This window comes from Sinocyclocheilus anshuiensis, unplaced genomic scaffold, assembly GCF_001515605.1.
Source record: "Sinocyclocheilus anshuiensis isolate Anshui unplaced genomic scaffold, SAMN03320099.WGS_v1.1 scaffold481, whole genome shotgun sequence".
Taxonomy (NCBI): domain Eukaryota; kingdom Metazoa; phylum Chordata; class Actinopteri; order Cypriniformes; family Cyprinidae; genus Sinocyclocheilus; species Sinocyclocheilus anshuiensis.
In genome coordinates this window covers 976900-996980 of record NW_015539907.1, presented here as the reverse complement: position 1 = coordinate 996980, position 20081 = coordinate 976900, and the positions used below count along the sequence as shown (strand labels likewise).

The 20081-nt window shown below is 35.3% G+C and overlaps 1 protein-coding gene across 1 annotated transcript; it reads right to left on the bottom strand.

Annotated features, from left to right (window-relative positions):
* Positions 1–9774: 9774 nt before the first annotated feature.
* trhr2 (thyrotropin releasing hormone receptor 2) lies at positions 9775–18416 on the bottom strand. Its single transcript, XM_016483192.1, has 3 exons — positions 17993–18416; positions 15687–16104; positions 9775–10847 (listed from the first exon to the last, which is right to left on the bottom strand). Exons 1-3 carry the CDS (start codon positions 18376–18378, stop codon positions 10152–10154), a joined length of 1500 nt encoding a protein of 499 aa, XP_016338678.1. The 5' UTR covers positions 18379–18416; the 3' UTR covers positions 9775–10151.
* Positions 18417–20081: the final 1665 nt, after the last annotated feature.

Here is a 20081-nt window from a genome sequence, read left to right as displayed (position 1 = left end):
CTATGACAGCTGTCATATCATACCCTGCCATGCCCAGCTGATGCAAAGAATAGAATTTATATCTACACAGAAGAAAGCCCTGTCTAGACTCTGCCCCGGTATGAGTTGTGTCGAGCTATTCATTAGCCTGTTTGTTTGATGAAAAAAGATGAAATGTAATTGCAATAAATGTGTTAAGAATCAATACAACTGCAGCAGCAGAGGACTATTATTCTGCTGCTTGATACTGCGGAAGTACTGATGACGGCACGGTTTGATCTTCGGCTGACCAATCAGCAGAAAGTGGCGTTTAATTCCCGCCCATGTGTAGAAATCGAATATTCAAGCTGTTTATTCATTTTTCTACCCCTGAACGAAAAACGAAAATTTAAGCCGAATTCTTGTTTTTCATTTTTTGGAAAAAGAAAAACGAAAAAGGAGCCGTTTTCTCATTTTTCTACTTTCAATATTAAATCAAAAAACGAATGATCGAATAATACACGGATTGTTAAGGGATCTAAAATAATAAAAAAGGTAAAAGTGCAACTACAAAAATATCTTTATAATATAAATATTTGTATTTTTTTAGCTGTCAATATGCAATAAGTTTATATTTTAGATGTTGTCAGTACGTCCATGTTTCAGCATTTACCCAAACATAGAAAAATGTATGTTTTTTTTTGTTTGTTTTACCTGTAAATGTTACAAATTAATATTAACAATGAGACCAGTCTGGCATATTAAAATTATTTCTGAAGGATCATGTGACACTGAGGACCAGAGTAATAGAGCTTCTGAAAATGCCATCGCAGTAATAAATTACATTTTAAAATATATTTAAATAGAAAATAGTTCTTTTAAATAGTAATAATATTTCTCATTACTACAGTTTCTAGTGTATTTTTGATCAAATAAATGCTTTGTTGGGGAGTATAAGGAACGTATTTTAGAAACATCTTTCCATCCACAAACTTTTTAACAGCAGTTTATAATTTGAGATTTTTTTTCTAGCTAAATACATTAATATGTCATGAACAATTTCAGGGCATTTCACATTCATTTCCTCTTTGCAGGAAAGTTTGTTTCTGTACTGCTGCGTTCCATTCAACTGAAACTTCCTACTTAGAAAAGTGCAATTGTGTGGTAACCGCATGTCCGATTTCGCAAAATGCGGGGGTTTGACATCACACAAGCACGGTGGCGCCCAGGGAGATAATGATAATGGTACGCAGCTAATGATACGCAGCTAACGATAAACATTCACTTCTTTGCGAATGAAATGTATCAATTAGTGAAAGCTTCTACAAAAGAAAATCTGTTTGCAAATACCTGTGTGTGAATTACTGTAAAAGAGTTTTTTTGTTGTATGTATATAAAATGCAAATACTAGAGCATTATTTACCCTCTGCAGTCTGAGGAGGCGTCTTTGTTGACAATGAACAATTGCCAAGCAAATTCTGGCACTGCGATTTGTTTCTTTGAATGTCATAATCTCACACTTCATCAGAAGTCAGAAATACCTAGTAGAAGCATCCATGTGCTGAAAAGGCAAGCTTTTTCGCTTTTTGACTAGGCCTTGATTGTAATTATGGGAACTGATCAATACAACTGATTAGAACAGGATTGACCAGCATTTCTGTTATTAAGTTAGCATCGTCCCGCCTCAAGCACTAAACAACAGGAGAGGTAATCACCCTCCACACTCACTGTCAAGCTACACGTCATTTCATTTGCCAAACTCCTCGGCCCAGCTAAATTATCAATGTCTAAAAGGTCATAGCCGTTTTCTTGCAGAAGAAGGAACATATGTTTAAACACAACAACACACCCACACGCCTTCACACACACCGGATATAGAGGAAACACAGCCGCTGTGTGATCGCTGTAGTATCATGGCCAAGCAGCTCTGGCATTCGGCAACCTGCGGAGGCTGCAAAGGACAAATTAAGCTCTGCTGTGTAGAACCTGTTCACACTGACATACGTGAAAACACAGTGTTAACGGAGGGCAGGAATGCCTTCAGTGATAATGAGAGAGAACAATAGAAGAAACACTCGCCATACATAAAGCTCCTCAGAATCCTACACACATCATGACTGCTGTAATTGGTATAAGAATCTCACATACAGTAGGGTCCAAATGTTCAAGACCACATTCAAAATGAAGGATTTTTCTCAGTTTAAGCAGGAAATAAGGTTTGAGGATTTTGAAATAATTCAACCCAAGAAAAATGGTAACACTTTGCAATATGGTCCCATTAATTAACATTAGTTAATGCATTAAATAACAATGAGCAAATTATTTTGTTAGTATTTATCTTTGTTAAAATTAGTCAATACAAATACAACTATTCATTGTTAGTTTATGTTAGCTCAGGTCCATGAAATAATATTAACAGATGCAGCTTTTGAATTTAATCATTTATTAGTAAATCCTGACATTAACTAAGATTAAAAAATGTTTTAGACGTAATGCAGTTAACAAATGAAATTTAGGAATAAGGAATATTTAAAGCACGCTGAAATGCCTTAATGTTCATCTAAAAATGTTAATAAAATTTGGGGTAAATTCATGCTAACTTCTCGTTAAAATTTGAATGCTAACTTGCAATGAAAAACCTGTATAAAAAGAGAAAAAATTGTCAAAAAAATGACAAAATGAATAAGAAATATGGTCACATTTTATTTTATGGTCCAATTCTCCATTAACAAGCCATTAACTACGACTTTTGCCTCAACAAACCCCTAATTTGCTGCTTATTTATAGTTAGTAAGGTAGTTGTAAGTTTAGGTATTGGGTAGGATTAAGGATGTAGAATATAGAATATGAGCTTTATAAGCATTAATAAACAGCCAATATGTTAATAATAGGCTACTAATAAGCAACTAGTTAATAGTGAGAATTGGTCCCTATACTAAAGTGTTACCAGAAATGTTTAAGATTCCTTTACATTTTGTATAATTCATATTATTATATCATTTCATATTAATTTTCTTGTATTAAATTAGTAAAATGCAGAACAGAAGCAGTGGTTCTGGACTTTTGAATTCTACTTTTTGGTCATTGATATAATTCACTGGATGGAAGGTAAGAAAGAAAGCAAATGTTAGAGCTGCCATTTGGTAGATGAAGTCACGACAGTTCAGTGTGGTAATTGAACCTTTTTAGAGCGAGATTGAATCCTTTTATTGTGTGATGTCTCTTTCTGTGACACTTTTAACTCAACAATTCTCAGAGCTACTGTGTCTCTTTCACTCCTTTATCCCTTTGCTAAGATTCCATCATTTCATCTGTGTCATGGTTAGCAGAGAGCTTATCCACAGTCTGATCTCCCGCCAAATCCTGAGCTTTTCTACCCAAAGATACGAGCAATCTGACAGGGCGAAGACTTTAGTGAGAGCAAGAACATGTGATACTTCAGTCTGCAGATATGGCTTCTTTGAAAGAGCACCATCAAAACACAATCATAGACTTTTTACCCTTGAGTTCTTTTTCCTTATGTTTCTGACTGTCAGACGCAAAAAAATATATAGGTTATCAGTCTTGCTGTGGTGTTGTAAAACTGTGAGTCGTTTTGAAAAGGGCAGCAATGTTTCAGATTTCAGAAAAGGGCTGAAAAATATCACTTTTATTTCTCATGGGTATCTAAATCTCTTTTCTGGAAGTTCTGATTAGTCTTGTTATGAGTCTTTTGAGAAGAACATTACAATGCCTGTAAGATTTCATACAAGAGTTAATGCTGCAAGTTAGCAGTGTTTTTATCAATTCGCTTGTCTGTTTGCTCATTCCAGAGAGACTGACAGTATTAATATTAGTAATAGTAATCATTCTGATTTGTTCAAAAGCACTGATTCAAGGATGGCATTATGTTGTTGTGGCTTTGTTTGGATCAATTTTTATTGGTGAGATAAAAAATAGAGAATATTATCAAATAATTAAATATTAAATACTATATATTTTATATTAGGATCATGTTTACTGAACTTTTATACAAAAGCAAGCACACTTGTAATTACTCTCGTTTGCTTGTGTGATATTGCCTAATTTTATCCTGAATTAGAAAAAAATATGGTTACTATTTATTTCATTTTCACTTTATTTTATGCACTTTAGACATTCTACTATTAACTTTGGAACTACATAGCAACTCATTCATTTGCAACTACAGTACATGTCAACTAACTCTCATAAGAGTATTAGACTGTTAAGTTATGGTTAGGCTTAGAATAATGTACTTGCAAATATATTTATACACAATAGAATGTCTGTTAGGGGAGCATCAAAATAAATTGTTAGCAGATATTAAGCAGACTGGTAGTTAACATATACTTGCAAAGTTACTTAAAGTTAGTAGAATGTCTGGACTGTCTAGAACTGGGCTATCAAAATAAAGTGTTACCAAAAATATTTTCAGAAATATTTCAAATATATTTCCTTACCATATAAGGCTTTATCTTCTCATATCTCGCCAGTATATCCGTTGTTTCATGTACTAATTATTGTATTTATTTAAAAGACATGATTAGAACAAAAATGATTCATCTGTTTTTGACTGCCAGTGAATATCAAGCTCTGAACTTGAAGTAAATAAGTGTTTTTCAAGATGTAGAAGAAAAGCTTTCAGGTAGGCGGGAAACTAACATGTCAGAAAGAATGTGAGAATTAGTTTAAATTAAAAATATTCATACAGTATGACTGTACTGTGCTACTTTAAAAAGGTCAGTCCAAAAAGATTCTGTATTGTAATTATTATAAAAAAAAATGACAGGCTCTTTTTCTCACCTCCTTAGTGCAATTTAACAGACAAAAGGCCTATTTCAAACAAATTACCTGACATTATACTAAATGTATGAAATAGTAGAAAAAAACCTCGCCACTTACCACTCTTAAAGCTTTTCTTATCTTTTTAGCCTACATTTTCTTTAAAATAGCATTTTTGTATTGGAATATTACAAGGTGTAGTAAGAATTGATGTATAGTTTGTACTCAGTAACATATATTCTGATGCGTCGTTCACAAAAACTGAACAGGCTTTACTTCGTATGGCTATTTTATCTTGAGAGCAAAATGTATAACTCTTTTTTTCTAGTTTGAAAGACCCAAAAACAAAAATGATTGTAATATAATGGGCAGTGGGCAGGCAAGATCATAGCCTTCTCCTTCTGCAAGAGAAAGTATTTGTTTTCAACAGCGGCTTTCCGTGATGAAAGGATTCGTTCGCAGGCGTCTGACATGATCAGCTGGATCTGTGAAGTAATGCCATCAGAGAGAGAAAAGAAGAGAGAGCCGAAATAAGAAGATGGTGATAAGCAAATCTGATGAAGTGTTTCTGTTTCCCATTCTGAGGAACTCATCTAATTTTATCTGTCCATCTTCTCCATCAAGGCACAACACTTCGGCTCGCTTGCCCGCCACTCTCTCTTAGAGAGAAAATCTGTTTTCAGCTCTCTGTGGAAATGACTTTTGACAGTTACTCATAAGTGGGTGATTCACTCTCCGAATGAACAAAAGATGGCACAAAAAAAAAACAATTTAGATCTAACCCTCATAATGGATATGTGTTATTAAGTTTTTAATATTGAGCGTTTGGAAGGCCAAGGGCACATGGTGAAAAAGCGAGGGCTGCTGATGAACACGACTCTGTCGGCAGCCTCATCTTGTTAAATGACACCTCAGTTTTGAAAAGATGAATTATCAACACCAGGATTGGCACCACTGCACCTGGCCGGAAATCCATTCTCAGGGGCGTCTTATCTTCCCTGGCTACAATCCTCATATCTAATCAGGCAAAAGTGAAGTGAAAAAGATTGTAACCCTAGCAACCGGCTGCAAAGCTACCTGCAATGCTTCATGTGAGCCATGTTGAGCCAAACATTATCATAAGATCGCTATTTTTACCTTCTAGAAATGTTAGAATATCTGCATCTTTTGCATATCGATTGGACAAGGGAGAGTGTGAGGCATTTCGAGAGTGTGTGTTTGAGTGTGGCTATGTGCGCTGACCTTTAAGAGGAAACGGAACAGCCAATAGCTCACGTCCCGCAAGGATAAACACCCCGTTTAGGCGCTGCATAATATCATTGCGCCTGCTGCACCCATGGTATGGCAGCAAAGTTCCTTGATTATTACGCCGGAATGAGAGTATAGTTCCTAGCCATATCGGCCTAGAAAATCGCAACTTTTCATTTTCCGTCGGTCTTAGTACACGATGTAACTACAGAAGAGTCAAGTTTTAAATAGGAAAAATATCGAAACTCTTTGGTCATTTTTGAGCGAGATGCTAACGGTCTAATCAGATTCAATGATCTATGCTAAGCTACAGCTAAAAGTGCTACCGCCAGACCCAGAGATCGGCTGAACGGATTCGAAAACGGTAAAACTCAACTGTTTAACTCTTGGGGAGTATTTTCAAAAATAGTGGAGTGTTCCTTTAAAGTGCACTGATTGCTGTGCAGTCCACTGACAGGGAATACAAGAAAACTACACAAACGTTTTATATCAGAAAGAAACGGCTTTTTGGTTCTATATGGGTCATTGTTGTTATTCTAGTTCAAAAATACATTGAAAAATCAGATTCAATTCATCCAACTCACTTGAATGACGAATAAGTTTTCTATATCTTTTTCAACTTCAATAAAAAAAAAAAAGTCTATGTGATGTAAGGAAGATCGAGTTTCTGAAGATTGACATTTTGGTGAAAACAAAAATTATATTATTGAATAATAATTCACAATAAGATCAATAAGATGCATTTAGAAAATGTCTAGGTGACATAAGCCTGATTTTTTTGTAGTTTGAAATGTCATCATTATCTGAAAATATAGTAAATGTAGTAGAACATCATTACTTAAAAAACATAATCACACACTAAAAATGTGATTAGTTACGTTTTTTTTCAAAAATATATATTTGTATCATTTAGTAAAAGGAACATTTTGATGTTTTTATTTTAAAAAGTTGTAAATGTTTTTTAAACTGTATTAAAGATGGTCAGCTGAAAGAATTTAGTATTTGTATGAAACATTTATTAAAAACACTACATTTCTAAGAACGTTTGTTGTAAACTACATCTTTGAAATATTTCTCATTTTTATCATCCTTATTTGTCACTGACCCATATGTAAATCCTCAGAATTACTACACCTATGATATCGACTCATTCGCTTCATAATTGCAGTTCCACCAAAGCTGTTGAATGCTCAAGATCTCATACAATGTGAAATCATCATTACTAGACTTTCTGCAACCAGTAATTTTTTTCTCCTCCAGGACATGTGGCAGCATCAACACGAATAAATCAACAACTCATTAAAATTCTGCACTTGTATCCAGCTTTAATTTTCACATAGGATGCCAAATGAAACCAGAAAGGAGAAAGATTTGATATGTATGTTTTTTTCTATTTTTAAAAACAAGCATGCTCACAGATCACTTGCACATAACTCTGATTTCAACTTGCAATTACAATCTGAGCAAACACAGAACGGGCTTCAAATCAAAAGCAAGCAGAAACTTCATATCGCAATACCAACACAATATCAACCATGGTATTCAAAATAGATTATGTATAAATAGCAGCTAATAATAAAGCTCGCTAGGCTCACAAATTGGAAATGTCTTCTTCGGCAACACCAAGCGAAGCATCAGCCTGCAGAAGAAAATCCACTCCTGGCACAGACACAAGACTAAAAACCGCAGCAATCAACAATTGCAAAACATCATGCAAAAGAGACAAGCGTAGTCTAAGAACTCATAGGTTAAGTATTATACATTTGTTCTTTCGAATGTCTCTTTACATTGATGATATAAACCCAAAACATCAAAATATATGCAGAAAATTAATAAACATATTTGTAGTAAGCATATTCCCGGTACATAAATGTCATATTCAACTGATCTTGAAAACAGTGCTTCAGTGCAGAGCTGCATTCTTCTCCAGAGCAACAACAAAACACTTGAGAGAGCAGTTAGACTTAATGGCGTTCTAAAAAAAACAACATAGGGTTCACATTTCAACTAAAAATGACTGTCAAAGTCATGACAGCATCAGAAAATTATATTTATAATAGATAATCACATCGATGTTGAGTATTATATGTGTCTGCATAAATACGAGGCGTTAAAACACATAAAATAGCATTTGCTAAACAACAAAGTGCTTTGAGAATATGCTTCAGCTCCACCGCTTTCCTCCGGGAAAGATATGTTCTGTTTATAGATGATTTATGGTTACATCTATCTGCTTGCTTCAACAGAAACCATCGGCTCTGTTCGGCGCGGAAGGTGTTTCTTGCGCTCCACATAAAAAGATGAATAACTACACCTGACAAATGGATGCCTGGCTTCGCTCATCTTCCACTAGGTTGCAAATGGGGTCTAAAAAGCTCAGACATACCTCTGGGCACACAGAACGGGTTCTGTTTATTTGGGCTGGAACAAATGGCGAGGCATTAGATCTCCACGTACTATGGAATTCATCCAGTGATGGCAAATGTTGGCTATGGAAAAACACAAGTGTGTCATGATGCTTCGGGCCTTATTGTTGGACAAAAGCATTTTAAATGGATCTTATGCCCCGTAGCATCCTGAATGTTTTAAGGGATAACACTGTGCTTTAAAAGCAGGATGAGGCTTGTTTGTTTCTCATTCCGCTGAGTTTGAAGACACAAAGTGGGTAAAAAAGTTTTGTGTTGAGAGAAGACACATCCTGGAGCTAAGGCTGCACAATTAATTAAATTCAAGTTGAAATTGTGATGTGGCCTTGTGTGATTAATAAAAGGCTGAGATTTTATTAAATATTTCATTTGTAGTTTGAAAGTGAAGGAGCCCTACTGTTTTGTGTGTGTCTTTTTTTTTTTACTTGACTGGAGTTCACTTTTGGGTCAACTGAAAGAATTTGGTTCTTTTAAAGGAGACTCAAGTGTGACTGTATGTAACGTGACGTAATGGAAGTACTGACAGATATTTTCTACCGTATTGTGATATTGTATGTCTGAATGAAACAGATTATCAAAAAAGAGAAAACTCTAGGGCGGGGGACTTGGTTATATTCATCAGTCGTTGATTGGATGAAAACAGAACAAAGGGGTGGGGCTTAAGCAGACTAAATGATTGTAGAAGTTTGTCGTGTCACTGGAAGATCGAGTTTCACATTTTGGTGAAAAATTATGAGGTAAAATGAAAATAAAATAAATAAATAAACATGCATGGATGAATCATTCACAATAAGATCAATGAGATACATTTAGAGTGTCGATAGGATAAATTTCCATTTCAACAGTAATTATTTGGAAGCAGATTTTTTTTTCTAGTATACTATGAGATTCAACTGGGTCTAATCTTGTTTTGGACCCCATTGACTTTCATTGTATGGAATAAGACTGAATGAAACTTTCTTCAAAATATCTTCTTTTGTGTTCCGCATAAGTAAGAAAGTCATACAGGTTTGGAACAACATGGGGGTGAGCGAACTTTCCCTTTAAAGAAAAGTCCAGTTTGAACTTATTGGAATACACTACATTATTTTTTCCCCAGATTTTTGCTCTGACTTGCAGTCTGGAAGAATTAGCAATAGTTCCGTCGAAAGATGTCAAACATGTTTGATATTTTAAGCTGATTTAGAGCACACATTGCTTTCATTTGTCATGCATCTCCTAGCAATGCGGCATATATTTCTGCATGTCTTCTTCAAAATGTCTTGAAAGTCTGGTGGTGTGTGATCCTCAGTTGTTCAGTGTATGATGCCTTTTTTTCCTCTGTAACCATTTGCAAAGTAGGCAAGTGTATGATGCCTGTTTTAAAATTAGTTCAGATTTTAAAGGTTGTGTAGGTTATTTCAGCCTCAAGACTCATGGGTGCTGTTTCAGTGTCTATATTTTTAAGTAGCAGCAATATGAGATGTTAAATGTTTCTTCGAAATAATATGTTTTGTAACAAATCAGTCAGTCCTAGCTGAAGCTCTAGCATAGGGGGCATGTGATGCTGGTGCTGACAGCCAAATGGTTCCACTTGTAAATTATGAGGAGAGAGTAGCTCCAGTCTTGCCACCTCCACTGAAGAGTGAGGATGACGCCTGTAAATACAAGTTTTGAATTCCAAGATCTGGCTTTAAAATTAACAACCGATCAACCCTGCCACTTCAATGAAATATATACAGTATGTAGTGGAGTGATCTATACAATGCTGTGATTTAACTCTGTGTCATTCTGTTCGGCTTCCCCCACAGTAGATTTGAATTCATCGGCGGCTAGCTGTGTCTGCTCTGTGTTGCTCATGTCAGCGATAATATCCTGAGTAGTATTATCGCTTTCCTCCATTATTTTCCCATTATCATTAATCTTGCTCATGTCCACGTTCTCCACTGTAGGCATCTCTTTGTCAACTGAGCTTTTCAATTCATCTATGTTGCAGTTTTCAACTGCGTTTTTCTTGATGCTTGGCTCAATCTCATTTTTTACACCATCACTAATTAGCTTGTCTATATTTTCCTTGTTGTTCTCCATGCATTTGTTTGGTTTCTGCTCAGGAGTGACTGAACCGATTTTCTTATGTGTGCTGTTGGTGTTGCTGCAAAGTCGGGGGTCCCTTCCAAGGCTGTATCCGCTCTGGATTATGGAGAGCGTCCGCTGGTGCATATCTTCCCTATGGCAGCGGTACAGCCCACGGAAGGCCGAACGAAACTTCTGGGACATCAGGTTGTAAACGACAGGGTTGATTGCACTGTTGGCATAAATGCAGGTTCTGCAGAAGAGCAGGAACCAGGCATCCAGGTATGGCGTGCTCACAAAGGAGTTAATGAGAACCAGGGTCCTGTATGGCATCCACAGCAGGGCGAAGAGCACAACCACCACTGCGAGCATCTTAGTGACCTAAAGAGGTGAGAAATGATAAAAGTGGCTCTTTGAGGTTTTCCCATATACTCACAATGGACTTAGGTTCAAAGCATTCTTAGTACCTTCTGATCGCTTCCATAAAGCTTCCATATGAATTCAGAACACTTCCTTTTAAGTATTTCTAACAATGACAGCAAGCATGTTCGTCGTGGTCACATATTGTTACTATTTTTTAACAAGTATTTCCTTTACAGATTTGAATCTTGAATATTTTCTTTTAACAAGTCACAATGTCCATAAAACAACATAAAATCCTGACTTTTGAAAGGCTGTGTGCATTTTCAAACAGAAAAATTTTCTTGTGCAGAAAAAGAAGGATGATAGCAGGGCTTCAGTAATTTCTGTTGTTTATCTTTAGTCTATTCTGTTTACACTAATGTTCAAAAGTAGAAAAAAATGTATAATGTTACAAAAGATTTCTATTTCAAATAAATGCTGCTTTTTTTTTTTACTTTCCATTCACCAAAGGAAACTGAAAACAGTATAATAGAATGATTTCTGAAGGATCATGTGACACTGAAGACTGGAGTAATGACTGCTAAAAATTCAGCTTTGCCATCACAGGTGTTTTTATGTGTCAGAAAGAAAAGTATTTATATCTTTTTTAAATAAATAAACAAGCTACAACAAACAATTTATTAGGCTTTAGATTTAAATATAGGTCTAATAGCTTAAATTAGCTATAATGTAACTATAACTTCATGAAAACATGTCTACTGGAAAACTGTGGCTTACTGTGTTTTAATAATTATTTTCAACTCTTTAAAACATATGTGTTCAAAACCATCATAAGTCAGTTTAACAATTTTGAGGAAACATCATCTATGTTAGCTTGATAGACCATGCTTATATTAAAATCTGCAGAGTTCACAACAGTGTTCAATACACCACAAAAAAGAAATCAATCAAAATATTTATGCTTTCAAGGCATAAAAACACATGTACACGATCAATAAAAATAATATTTGTACTGACAATGCAGCACCTGTGTACAGTATGTGGAAAATAATGTGTTTTTTTTTACCTTAAACCGCATAAACACATTTAATTACACAAATTACACAAAATAATGTTCTTTTTAGCAGCATCATATGACCTCTTTAAAGCACATATATTTAGAGGTATTATTTAGAAAAAAGACACAAACAGGCTTAGACTGAGTGCTTTGAATTAAATTAAAACTTATCCTTGTCGGGAATCTCAAAGAAACAATTGCATTTTACATTATTGTTGCATTAAAACAAATGTAGAAGTGGGAGCAGAGAGAGAATGACAGTGAGAGACAACAAGACGAGACGCGCTCAAACATCTTCCATCAAACATCAGTCAAACATCATCTTTGCCTCCCCGGTGACGGTTAACAGGCAAACACTGCTGGACCCCTGTGAGAAGGGTGGAATATATCCACACCAGGTTTTGTCTGTCAAAGAAAACAAAGCAGTCTTCCCTAGTGTGCCCTCACTCATTTCAAGCGACAGATACATACTAAAATCCGTCCCATTAACATTCACAGGGACTCCTGTGGGGTTTGAGCGTATTCATTGTCTCACGCTAGAGATAGACAACCGGTGACGGAGACCTTCAATAATAATGACAAAATTGTCTGCACAACAAAGTATCTCATTGAAGCTGTGTGAGGCTGGGAGGAGCTCCTTTAATTAACAAAGCAGGAGATAATGACTGCATGACTGGCAGTGACAATTTGAATATGCATTTGAAATATCTGGTTATTGTGATTGCTTATCAATGGAAAACAAGGTCTTAACACAGCACAAACAAAGCCGGCTGCTACTCATGATTAGGTTAAATAAAGGGGAGCCTCTACTGTAGTGATGACTTTATCAGATTCATAGGAGAGATAACTTCACTCAACCACTGCGGTGGCACAGGCATCTTGAATTGTATTGAACTTTATGAAATTTGCAAATGAAGTGATCAAAGAGCTGGAGGTGCACCTTAACCGTGGTACAAAAGCAGAAGAAAGGGAGCCGCTCTTATAACCTCAAAGAGCATAATCTCCAGGAGTATTAAGAATACTTGCGTGAACATCACAAATCATATTATGCAAATGTTCCACTCAAGTGGGGCTTCAAGATTTTGATCTGAGGCGAACGCGAGCATCTCCGCACACACATAAGTGCACTCGTGGTAAACGCAGGGACATGTGCACGTAAGGTCAATGAATGGTCTGAATTGCATGATATTATCCATTCTTATCTGTTTGACGCTCTGAATCTATCATTAAATTCATTAGATCTATATCACTGAACTATTGTTAAAGTCTCAGAACTAAAAGTATAAGTTTATCTGTCAGGGTTATTATAATTACCTAAAACTAATACCGTAAAAAAGTATTACATTAAATTATTTTTTTATTTATTTCAAAATCAAAAAACTATATAGACAAAAAGATTAATAAAAATGACAAAAACAATATGATTACAATTTTGACTAAAATTAAAATGGAAAATATAACACTAAAAACTAATTCAATACAAAAATATAAAATATAAAAATATTTTTATAAAATAATAATAACAGTATCTTAGTGATACTAAAATGCCTGGGTAGTTGACAGTAATATATACATATTAGTGTTGTCAAAATTAGCGCGTTAACGCAGGCGATTACTTTTTTCAGTTTAACGCTTTAAGGCAGGGGCGGAGCCTAGGGTTGGCCACCCTACTCATAACTGCTACTTCTGTGCATTTATTCAGTCGCAGAACGTCTTTATGACCACATCAAACCGGAGACGTTTCAGATGCACACTCCAGCTTCACTTCAGCATCAGGCGCGAGTCAAATGAGCGCGGAGACTGTACTGTGCTCGGAGCGCGTGCTCTTCAATTGCACGCACAAAGGCGCCGGCGCGCGCTGTAGCCTGTATCCTTTCATATCAAATCACGAAAGAAACTACGTGCATGCAATGTCAGCTCTTAAAGAAATAGCAGCCAAAACAAACTAATAACCAGCTGCTCTGATGTCTGTGTATTAAGAATAAAAGAAAAAAAGAGGAAATCAATAACTTTTATAGCTTTAAGGATTCATCTGTATTTAGAATTAGAGTTTAAGAACTTTATTCAATTGCTGTATAGCCTAGCTAAATATGACATTTATTATAATGGGTTTATATGAAGATTGTTTTAAGTTCACTTAAATTAGAAGTTATTTTTAAAGTCTAATAAATGTTAAAATTGATAGCTCTTAATTATAATGTAATTTTGAATGGCTATAGTCAATGGTTAAATATTAGGGGGTAAATTATTTATAGGGAAATCAGTATTAATTGGTATCAGTGATACTGGCCTTCAGTCATAAAAAAGATGCCATTAAGCAAATATTAAAAATATACTGTCTTTATGTTGTTTGTACATTAATTTTAAGATTGAATGTGAAATTATTGCAACATAAAAGTATATTTAAAAACTTTAATGTTAGGTGGGATTAATCGCGATTAATTTAAGAAAAAATTGTGCAATTAATTAGTTAATTTTTTTTAACCGATTGACAGCACTAATACATATATAGCAGCATTCACTGTCAACTGTGTGACTGTTTAACCATTTTCAATCAGGGAAAATATCTTCTGAAATTCTTGGCCTTTGCATGACTTCATGCTTTTGTTTTCTCACTGCCTGCATCATATCTCTAATGTCTATGATCTATCACAGAGTCTATTATTCCAGAGTCACAACACAGCTGTGGCTGATGTAGTGATGGTAATGTAGACCCAAACAGTACCCTGATGGCCCCTAATGCCTCTCTTCTGATGAGATAGATCCTGATGATCTGATTTATGATGATATTTTGCCATTAGGTACACTTTTACATAACAAATAATGAGCTCAGATGTTTGATCTGCATCCATATATGTGTTTATTTGCACAAATGAAGGTGTGCAGAGATATTATTGTGCTTTATACAGAACTCCAAACCAAAAATGACTACATTTAGAAAACATTTAGTATAAATTACTTCCATTTTGATGCTATCAGTAATAGGTGTTGGTAATGGTTCCAAAATGTCACCCAAACAGACTTTTTCTTATCCTAAAGTGCAATTAGACCTCATTCACTACATAAAACTCTGCATCTTTAATTAAGCATTGTCATATAAACAGCAAGTCAATAAATTGACAGGTAACAGTCATTTAGAATCAGACATAGCCGAAAAATGAATGCGGCTTCTGATTGAGTAACTCTGATTCAAACCTAGGCTAACCTATTCGAAGCTGTGAATTCTTTTGACTGAATCATCAAAATGAATCAGTGACTAGAAGTCATTTGTTCACAAATCGGACACCAAGGTTCATACTGTGTTAGTTGTTGCATGCAAGAAACATTGGCACACACTCTATGTGATGATCATTTAAAGTTTTACGACTGCCACCAAAGGCAGCTGGGTATCATTTATTGTATCTTTTCTAATTTTTTATGCAAAATTCTAGGCACTTTGTTTTTAATACAAATTAAGATGCAACCAAGTAAAATATAATATTAAATAAAAGATTGACTTATCTAAATATATGCCAATTAAATGTGTCAATTACTTTAAATAGGCTACTATTTTAATCTCCACCAGAAAAATATCGACACATTCTTCTCCTCACAAACTGACATTTAGAAGAGTGAAACATTATTCGCATAAAAAAAGAACTGACCTTTCAAAAAACAAATGTGAGATAATAATCATAAGGCACGGTACAGGAGGGAAGAACTGCCCTTCGTTTGCCCTCAACTGCAATCTCAGTGGATATCAAAATGTGGAATTAGGCCTAATTGTCTAAACACGAACTTTTGTGCACACACACACGCACCTGTTTCCGGGAAGAAAGCGCGCTCTTTGGGCGTCCCTGACGACTTGCTTTTCCGGCGTCCGCTGGTTCTTTGCAGCTCCTCCTGAGAGTGGGGGCGGTAATGGTACCTGAGTCTGGTGGGTGGGGCAGAGGATTCAGGTAAAGGATTCGGGCGATGAGACCATAAAGAGCAATGGCCAGGAGCAGCGGGATCACGTAGAAGATGGCGAAGTCGATCAGGTAGATGGGCAGGTAGAGGTCTCGAGAGACGCGGTAGCCGCACTGAACACGACCGTCAGGGTTCACCTGGATGTCCACCAGGAACAGCCAGAGCATACAGTATACACAGGTGAAAGCCCACACCCCGGCAATGATGCGTTTGGCTCGGGATACCGTACAGACCGTTTGAGCCCTCATTGGGTGACATATAGCGATGTATCTGTGGAACCACGAGAAAAGAATAATGTTTATTATTTAATGAAATATATTTAATATATTTATTTAAAGTATTTCTCACTTAGGAGTCACACTTGTGATTCTTGTCAGCAAAAACAGATTATTTAAGGTAATATTTCCTCTTTAATATTTTGTGTTTTGAAGGGATTTAATGGTACTAGACAAACTCTCTTCAAATGACTGCATGACTCTCTCTATGCACCATTTATTTATATAATATTATAAAATAATACAAATATTAGGAAAAAACATAATACAAAATAAAGCAAAGGTATTTTGATTGGAGCCATCTGGTGGGAAAAATAAAGAATGTCATATGTAATAAAATGGTGTAACCACAAGATGCATGTATAAGCCTAAATATAATAGGGTTATGTATTCTCTAGTTGTTTATAAGAGTATTTTCGGTCATACTTATATTAGCTTTAACATTTGTGAATATATATATATATATATATATATTTTATTTTTATTTTATTTTTTTTTTTAGTCATTATCAAAGACTACTTCGTCGTGGCTTATTTGTAGATTGTACCCTAAATATTAGCTCTTTATTTTTGTATTTTTCATTTATTTCCTTCCTTTTTTACTTCAAAGATCATAAGTATGACTAATGTTTAAGACTATATATTTAGCCTTTTTTGTATTTATATAGTAAGTGCCACAATACTCACCAAGTTTCATACCATTCCAATGAAGTAAAACCTTTATAAAATTCAGAATGTAAACGGTTTGCTCTAAAAAAGACCACCAGAAGGTTAAAGTGACCCAAAAATGAAAATTCTGTCATTAATTACTCATGACGCATGCGCACGCTTTCCCCAGAACGTAAACAACGCTGATTACTTTATGTTGTGTGTTCCAAAGATACGCAAAATTGCTTCGCAAATTTAGCTTCGCAAAAACTGATTACGTTATTTCATTAATTATAATGAAATAAATACGAATAAAAAATATATTATTAAGTGACTGGGTTCAAAGAAAGTAGTTAAAAAATTATACACCTTTTATTTCAATATATCATTCATTTTACCTTTAGTTGTCATGAAAGTAATGTGACGGTGCCAAAATTCAAAAATCATTATGCTTACAAAATCGAATTTTTAATATGACCTGGAAATATTTTTGACAGGCTAGAGATTCACCAATTTCTTGCAAAGCCTGTGAACTTCTTATGAACAGTTATAGGCTGCGATGTAGCGGCTGCACAGATTGGAGAACAAACCTTGAGGAAGGAAAACTGCTCATGTTGCATGTATGCAGCATCTTTGTTTGGATCATGATTAAAATGCAGTGGTTGCCTCTAATTTTAAATGGGAAGAGCACAGACAAAGCCTTAGTTTGTTTATATGAAGAGATTTCTTTTATTTGTGTTACTTATTTATTTGATTTGGGGCTTGTTTTAAAATTTCAATTTAGTTTTGTTATTTACATTATATTTAAATTTTGTCATTTAGCAGATGCTTTTATCCAAAGCGACTAACAAATGAGGACAATAGAAGCAATCAAAACCAACAAAAGAGCAATAATATGGAAGTGCTATATTAGTATATTATTATAGTTATATTTAAATTTCACAAAGAAACGTGCAGCATTTTGTCCAAACAATAATAAAAGGACACATTTAATTTATAATTTGTCTTAAATCTCATTTTGTAAAAAAACAAACAAACCGTGAATCGAATCGAATCGTGAATTCAAAATCGTGAATCGAATCGAAGTGTGAGTTGAGCGAATCGTTACATCCCTATTGTCTTCATATAATTTTACTTATTTTCATATTACATAACTATCACAGTCTTCTTACAGAATTTGAGTCCAGCTCTGAGCTATTTAATTTTAGTTTTATGTTACTTAATTTTAGGTCTTACCTCTCCACAGTGAAGGCTGTAATTGAACAGGAGGACGCATTAATACCAAGGTACTGGAAGTAGGTGATGCCCAGACACCCAGCATGCCCATACACCCAGGTGGCCATCAAGCTCTCTGAGATATTCGGCAGACCTGCGGCCACCAGGACCATCAGGTCCGCCACGGCCAAGCTCACCAGATAGCAGTTGGTGGGTGTACGCATGTGCCGTGTGGTAAGAACCACCAGCACGACCATGATGTTTCCCACTATGCCCACGCCACACACCAGCAGCACCAGGAACACAGATACCGTCTTATACTCCAGGGACTCGGACACAGCGTCCCCAGACCCCACCAGGGAGATGTTGGTGGGGGTGTCCATTCTGGAGCTCACATTTTCCTGCATGATTAGTCCTCTTGATGTGAGTATTTACATACAAGACGTGAAGAAACAGGCAGAAATCAAATTGGTGGTGGAGAAAAAAAGCAGAATATTATCTGTTTGATATTCAAAAGATTGAATATGAAAAAAAAACTGTCTGTTCGGTTCCAGCTTTTATGTGTGTGTGTGTCCCTCGATGTTTATTATGCTGTCTTTGCTTGAATAAAAAAAAAGATGATTTTCATATTAGGGACATAATATTTTTTTCAATATTAAAAATAAATGGCAAATAATAATAATGAGTGGCTACACCTGTTTTTCAACAGAAGCACTACAGTATTTGTAACACCCATCAGATTTCTGCTGTCACATATATAAAAGAGAGCTCTTCCTTTTCTTTCTCTGAGCTTGATTCGAAGATGATGGGAGAGTCAGACGTGCTGCTATGAACGGGGCTGTCATTCACATTTGTTCAGCTCTCCTAATTGACTGTATCACTACCAGAATCATAAATCAGTATAATGCACTCTAAGGCAAACAGCATGGCTGTGTCTCAAAACCAAGTGAGCTGCCAAACTAGATTGCATTTAGGGGCGCCACAGGCTGCTTCCAAAATGGCACATGCCTAAAACCGCTGTCTAGGTAGTTATCTCACTAAATTTAGGACACAGCCTACTGTCCGTGCGAAAATCACAGTCTCTCTTATAAATTTGTACCTGAACAGGAAAGCAGACGTTTCATTAATACATTGGAAATATTCATAATTCGCGTAAAATGAATAATTTACAGTTTTGAACATTTTTAAAGCAACATTCGGTTTTTTTAAGCAAGTTGTTAAAGCAACATCCAGTTTGCAAAATATTTTGGCGCCTTAAAGATTATGTGAATTTATGAACCTCTCAATCTAGCTATACAAAAGAATACACGCTCAGCTTGTAATTTTTTATATCGCACTATTACAAACGTTCAATTATATATTTTATAGAATTATATAAACGTTAGTAAACATTAGCACCTATCTTCTACCTGAGTAGCTTTATTTATTATATTAACGAAACAAGCAAGAAGAATTTCAGTCTTCAGTAAAACGCGCAGCTCTTTAACCATTTGTCTTGGAAAATACTTAGCCTATAATATAAGTGCATATTATTCATACACCTTTGTCTTCCAAAATAACAATTTTAGGAATGAAGTTCTGATTTAAGAAATCACTTAAAATTTGCGTATTATGGAAACTGACATCGACAACTTCTCAAGATAGAGAATAAGGCGTCTCCTACCAGACATCATTGCAGTTTGGAACCAAAACAGCTCTCGTGCAGTGTCGGCTGTAAACCCCAGATGAAAAACAAAATGCACTGATATTAAGTATTTGACATGACGAGCAAATAATCTGATCTTGTACAGAAGCGCTATGCACGCTTAACTGTAAATCTTCTTAACTGTATGTCCCTTCATCACAATAGCGCCCCCTAGTGGAAGAGTTCACCGGTAATTCATGCGTGATTTGAGGCACACTGTAGGCTGTAATTAAAGATTAATTCACAAAATGTTCTACCCCTAAATAAATGAATATTACTTTGAGAAATGTGTTTAAATGATGATAATTTATATAATTTTATCATTTGTTCCTGTATGACCTCAGTATTTAAATATTGTCACTGTGTATGAATGTATGCCTCAGTATATTTATGTATTGAATATTGAATATATTTATTTTACATGGT